This window comes from Ptychodera flava, assembly GCF_041260155.1.
Source record: "Ptychodera flava strain L36383 chromosome 23 unlocalized genomic scaffold, AS_Pfla_20210202 Scaffold_23__1_contigs__length_28996876_pilon, whole genome shotgun sequence".
NCBI classification, from domain to species: domain Eukaryota; kingdom Metazoa; phylum Hemichordata; class Enteropneusta; family Ptychoderidae; genus Ptychodera; species Ptychodera flava.
This window is the reverse complement of record NW_027248277.1, coordinates 22272747-22279553: the sequence shown is the minus strand read 5'-3', so window position 1 is coordinate 22279553 and position 6807 is coordinate 22272747. Positions and strand designations below refer to the sequence as shown.

The 6807-nt window shown below is 40.2% G+C and overlaps 1 protein-coding gene across 1 annotated transcript; it reads right to left on the bottom strand.

The window, feature by feature from the left end:
• Nucleotides 1-5265: 5265 nt before the first annotated feature.
• LOC139123853 (uncharacterized) lies at nt 5266-5655 on the bottom strand. The gene has a single exon (XM_070690004.1). It carries the CDS (start codon nt 5653-5655, stop codon nt 5266-5268), a length of 390 nt encoding a protein of 129 aa, XP_070546105.1.
• Nucleotides 5656-6807: the final 1152 nt, after the last annotated feature.

The following is a 6807-nucleotide window of genomic DNA, read 5'->3' as shown; positions in this document are numbered from 1 at the left end:
TTCCGTTTTGCCAGAATTTGTCGGTCCAGTTACAATCATGTTGAATGGTGGGGTCGCGTACATTGTCATCGGAACGGATCTATATACTGTACATAAATGTAATGAATATGGCTAAAGATAACAAACCAATTTTACCAAATTCGTGAATAGGGTCCGCACCGGCGACAGCAGTCACTGTACTGCTGCCTCCGGAATCCGACTTGTGTCAGCAGCGTCTGCCGTATTAGGTGGCCCAAAGGGATGGTCATCCTGCCACTTCACGGCATCCTCGTCCCCATCTATCTCATGTTTAGCATTTTCTTTAATTTCCGTGTTTACATCTCCGTTTACCCCAAAAACCATGGATTCTGTTGCGTATTGCAATTCATTATTATAACCTGTGATTGCCGGGCCTGAAAGAATAACCATTTTAGATGGCAAGAGAAGTAAATTGGGCGAAACTGCCATATCAAATTTGACACCAGTATTTGTTATTGTGTCTTGATATCGCCTTTAACTGATTACTTTGTCGGTATTACGAATTTCATCTTCGAGGAGAACGCCAAATTCTTTTCGGACTTGCTCTGCACTGCCAGTATCGCCCACTATGGTACTACGAATATTTGCTTGTGCACCGAGTATGCAATATACGTAGGCTTCAAGGCTTTCATTGAGGCGGGCGAGACCGGCCTTTGTTAACCCCGAGTCTCCCTTCAGAGGGACGAAACTATTGTATTGCCCCTCCGATCCATCATTTCGGAAGAAATAATAATGTGGTCTGTCTTTGTCGGGCAGTACATGTTTTTTCTTTCCAAAAATGGTATGTGTATAGAAAACGCCTCCGTCGGCGGAGAGGAAAAAGTCATGACCATTGTATACAGCGGCAGGCTGACGAACGGGACCGCGATTAGTGTAATATTCATAACCATAACCAAGACCTGAGTTTTGGCCTTGGCGATATCGAAAGTCGGACTTCGTGGGACTTATATTTCCAAATTCTGTACAGAGAAGTTCATATTTCACGAGATTGTACGGATTGTCGCCGGCTTTGAAGACACCTCCAGTATCGTCTGGAAGTGCAACCTCCATTTTGTGAAGGATCCGACGTACTGTAAAGTATACATGAAAATGACAGAATGAACGTATTTGCGGCGGAAATTTGCTGTCCATGAGATGGGCGAATGAAATACCACAACCAGTAGTGCTGCACCATACGGCGAAATTTAATTGCTGGTCCCAGTATTTCATGTGCGGGCCGCCCAACCAGACATTACTTTCTTTAGCTGTTCGATGAGTGATTACGTTATCTTTAAATATATCCTGCGGATGAAAAGTAAATTTATCTGTCGGCGTTACATATATTTCTAAGTCCATGAGAATAGGTTTTATGTCATTTGGTTTGGAAGGAATATCAGCATGCTGTACTGTCGGTATGCTCGTCTTATTCAGTTGAAAAGCAACCTGGAATGCGTCTGTACTCATGATTATATGTGTAGTAGTATATACAGATAGATTTTAATGGAGGAGAATTTTCATATTCCATATTTTACCTTCGGAATCGTTCCGTTAGGGGTCCTGATATTCCAGACTATGTTAATACTATATTTCGGATTCAGGTTTAAACGAATTTTTTATTTTTTACTAAGAATAGATAATATATTACATAGATTTGATCATTCTTCCCAATTTTTTTATTTTTTACTAAGAATAGATAACATACTGCAAACAATGGAGAATTTAATAAAGTCATCGGCAGCGGCAAATACGACAGCAACAGCACCCTACGGAATGGTTCCCCTATTTGAACTGAAGGGACACCGACCATAGCAGCGTCAGACGCTCGATCCATAATAGAGATGAAGCGTGAAAAACTACTCTGTATCATTGCAAGTGGTCAAAGTAAGTTATTTTTGGTAAGGAGATTACAATCGAAAGTGTTGAAAGGTGGAATGATGAAACGGTAATTAAAGTCTTTAAAGTTTATGAAGCGAGATACAGTTCTCTTATAAGTGATACCGTCACTCAAAGTTTCATAGATCTAGGAGCCCGTGCAATAAGTCAGGTAGTTCCAATCGATGACCGAGATAACTATGCCACTGATCTTAAAAAGGATTTTATTCTAAACAGTGAAATAAAACGATTATCAGGACGGATAGCCTACACATGGGGACCCCTACTTGCTCTAGTTTCCACCGGTTTAATTACGGGTAAACATGTAGATTTTTAAAAAAATCGGGTTTAATATAATACCCGAAATAAATGGATTCAACTTCTCAAGCACCCCAAACGGTTCCAACACCGACTCAGCAAACGGAAACGGCTCCGCCAGGGACTCCGATGACTACCCTTTGGAACGAGCCGCAGCGCAACATAGAGAAAATTACATTGCCGACGAAGCATCCAGGGAGAGTTGCTGCAGGGAAGAGATTGGCAGAATGGAACAGGCAGAACAAGAATATGAAGCAACAAGCAATAGCAATGACTAATGATAGCTCTGCGGTAGCGACTGAGGCAAACTGTATAAGCCTACCGCCTACGACACCACAACAATGTGATAGCTGGTATAATAAATGTTATCTTGTTTTAGGAATTATCCCATCAGCAGAGAAGCTGAGAGAAAAAAGAAGTGGATGAAGATGGGAAGTGCATCACACAAAGCCTTGATGTCTATTGTCACTGATAAGAGAATCCTGAAGGACATCAAACACCTCAGCGAATTTTGTCATACTGGTAGTCTTGAAGTTTACCATAGTATGATGACCAAATGCGTACCAAAACGTCAATAGTTCGACTATGAGCAGATGTTGGCCCGAACTCAACTTGCTGCACTAGACCACAATGCAAATGTGGGCCGGGCCCATCGAAGAAACAAGAATGGTGACTTGCAGTGGAGACCTGTATGTCAAAAGCTACCAACACATGGATAGTGAAGAAAGTGTATGAAGAAAAGTCCTACGAGTGGGCCAAGCAGCTGATAGTCTCCACCCTGCTGCAAAAGATAGCACAAGACAAAAGTGTACCAGTGGCCAGTTCAAGAACACACCATGTGAATAGTCTCCCAAAGAATATAGCACCTGTGCCAGCACCACCAAAAGAAGATCTGCTACAAACGGAAGGTATCAAAGCCGGTTTCAGCGATGAAAAAACTGACAATAGCACTGCAATGCAAAAGAAAAGCTGTACTGTAATTACAAAATGAATAAAGTGTCACTATATATGTCGCATGTTAACACCATGTGAGATAAATCTGACGAATCAGAAATGTGCAAATAATGCAGCAATTCGAAAAAGCAGGTAGAAAAATACAGTAGCAGTGATTCCACTGAACAATTTTGTCGTTAAAGTGTACCTAGTCTCTTGTAGTTATTCATCAGACTGAGTACAGGAAACTTGAAAAATGTAATTGTTTTGCCCATCCAGTGTTTTATCGCTATTCAGATATGCCTGAAGTAATGTTTCTCACTGAAAACAACTCCATAAATCGACTGTGAAAAAGGTCACAGTTCGCAATGATAAGCATAGTGATATTGCAAATATCTTGGTGTTCAACTTTCAGTATTCATCATACCACAACAATGTGATTTAAGTGTTTTTAAATGTTTCTTCTTACAAATGCTTTCTTTGCATATCTTTCCACAATTTATATGTCAATGTTTTTGAAAGAAGACTCAAATGTCATTGCTATGACAGAACCAAGGATATATTGTAAATAGAAATATTCAAAAGCTTTGTACAAATGAATGTTTTGTGTGCAATAAAAAAGATGACAGTGACAAAAGTTCAAGTCTATGATTAGCATTAAGTGTCCTTGGCAAACGGCAGTGGAAAATGTATGCTGTTGTAGTTGTGTTTACTTTTCCTTGAACCCAATGTAATCTTCACCGTCTCCTTTGGGTACTTTTTCTTATGGCAGTGACAACACAAGACGGGACAACCTTCTCTCACCTTAACCAAGACGTTGCCAGGAGTGTCCACATGCAATAAACTGTCTCTACGCAGCCAAATGATACTGCCTGTTAAAAAACAAAGATGGGAAATATTAATGAATATCACATTGATTTAAACTGTGACAAATAACTCTCTAGTCAAACCCTGGTCTAAATTAAAAATCACAAGTGCAGGGTAGGTACTACATGGATAAGTGACATCAAAAATTGCGTATTGCTAAATGGACATTTTATAAGGACAATTATTACCATAAATAATGTAATTCAAATGAAACAGCTCATAATTTTTACCAACAAAATCCTACTGTGTTTAACCACTAGATTATGACTGTAAATGCCGACATAGAGGATGTGTTTCAGATTTCGGTTTCACAAGACAAAGAGAGTAAAAATATTAACAGAAATATATCCATCGTCACACTCTCTCTCTCTCTCCTCTCTCTCTCTCTCTCTCTCTCTCTCTCTCTCTCTCTCTCTCTCTCTCTCTCTCTCTCTCAAAATTATGTAATTTGAGCCCAGTCATAGTTCAAGCATGGAGGTAGGAAGAGACAATTTCGCCTCGTGCAATGTGCAAACAAACCCACTTCTCTACAATTACAGCTACTGACACGGAAGGAGCCCTGTGACCCACTTCAACAAGAAAGTCGGCGGTTGCCCTGCACCCCGACACTCAATCCAAAGCAATCGTTTACGGTAAACCATCGGCAATCCCACTACATTTACATCCATGAAGAACGAATTATTTGAGTATGGACTTGGCACAGAGGTCCATGGTTTTAGAGGGACCGTGGTTTGAGTAGGGAAATGCTGTGTGGGTTCCAATAGAGACATGGTAGAACCACATTTGGTAATCATGCTTCACATTATTAACGTGCCGCTGGAAACACCTAACCCTACATTCTATACATTGTGCTTGTACCTCACATGTAGACTGTAGTCGACCGACGAAAGCCAGGCACTAGTTGTCGGCATAAATTGTTCGAGTCAATAACTTTGACTTATCTCATTCAAAATGTTTTGAACAAGGTCGTGCAAGCATTTGGTTTGCTTTGATCATGGACCGTGGACGTCGCGTCATCACGCCACGTCAATGTTTTGATCACGTAGAGTCGCACTGACCACTGTCTTCACTAATAGCGTACACTGATCTGCATCGGCCGACTGTATTTATTGACAACGACGAACACTTGAATCAATTAATCCTAAGGTTTATACACTGGCTCTACAACTTACACGGGTCCCGTCAGATGAAACTAAGATGAGACCATGTGGGCAAAACAACGGTTTACACGGCTAGAGTCTAGAACGCGCTACTTACTTGTTTGACAGGATTTCACTTTCAACAGTGTTGGTATGTCGACGCTTCCGTAAACGCAGTTCCGAGGACAGCAGGGTGAAGACACACTACGTTGAAATCGACGTGTTCTGTAATGCATGAGTTTGGTTCAAGTTCTGGTCTACTTTGTAGAAAGTCACACTTTTGACAGCAAATGCATTCCACTTGCGAAGCCATTGCACTGCATTTGCCACACGAACACCAGTTGTCGCTACCTTCAAGTTCAGCGTGCGCGTGGTTCTCTTCCGAATCGAAAGAGTGTATGCTGTCGTCACCTTCCGACTCTGTAGATGTGTCCATGTATTCGTCGGACAAATCTTGTTCGAAATCATGGAATTCGGAATCGCTGAATTCAGGTTCAAAATTGTAGGGTTGAAGGCCGGGTGTTTCCATAGTGTAGTGCTTTTATCTCACTGTAAACCAACGGCAGATAAGACCCCCTAGCGATACCCCCTAACTTCCTCAGCCAAACACGAAAACTTTACGTCATCAAAGTTGAAGCCTCTTGGAGGCATTCCGATAGGCGGCACTTCCTTACAGAGAAATACACAACATGTGGCGTCATACACAACATAAAATAAAAACTTAATTTCTCGGACAATAAACGATAATTTTTTCATTTTTTCAACATGAATGTTACAAATATAATCTTCTTCAAATTTTAAAGGCAGGTTGATATTTGGGTGGACCATCCCTTTAAATCAACAAGGTTGAACGCTGTATTAAAATTTTGTGTAGGTGGTGGAGTTTGATCTCTATTTTCAGAGAATGCGTTCGGTACCATAACAGTTTTTCATGTAAATGTCAGTTCATTTCTGGTGCAGTTATCAATAAATTACCAAAGGTTAAAACCCTATCTATCTGTCGCCATGGTATCATCTTTGGGGGAAAACACGTTGTTTCCCCTCAATTTTTCAAACAAGGTGCACAAAGTGGGGTGGTAAACTACAGTTATATTATCCCTAGTTACACCTTACCTCACTCATTCAATGCAAATAACCTTGTCCTTGACATTGCGGACGTCTGGCTCACATAATACAAGATCAAGTAAGGAAGTCGAGGCCTAAAATGGGGGATAAAATGTCAGTGTTGTAAGCTATTTGCTCCTAAATTTGAACAGAAGTAACACTCACTTTGTGCTCTGGTTTGTGGATGGGTCAGCCATAGTCTTCGCGTTTTTTTAGATAATGCAAGAAAAAATCTTCGTTGCTTTTGCAGAGTTTATCTGTGTATTTGAGGCTCGGTAAATCAATATTTTTATGCGCATCTACTTAATAACGAAAGTTAGCATGACAAAAATCGTCCATGATGTCATGGTAACACGTAAAACTATAGATTGCACTGAATATCCATCAAATAATTTAAATATAACATTTTATTCTCATGTCAACTGAATACATATTATAGCTAAGGAAATAGTGCCGTATATTATACCAATTTTACGTGAGAAAAAGACATAACATGATTTGAAATAATTTGGGATAATTGTAAATTGAAGTAATGTTGGTTTAATCTTCAAATGTGAGCTCATCTTCTTTTAATCTT

Excerpts from the sequence above, each read along its gene's own strand:
- LOC139123853 (XM_070690004.1), bottom strand. The coding sequence starts at position 5,655 with ATGGAAACACCCGGCCTTCAACCCTACAATTTTGAACCTGAATTCAGC.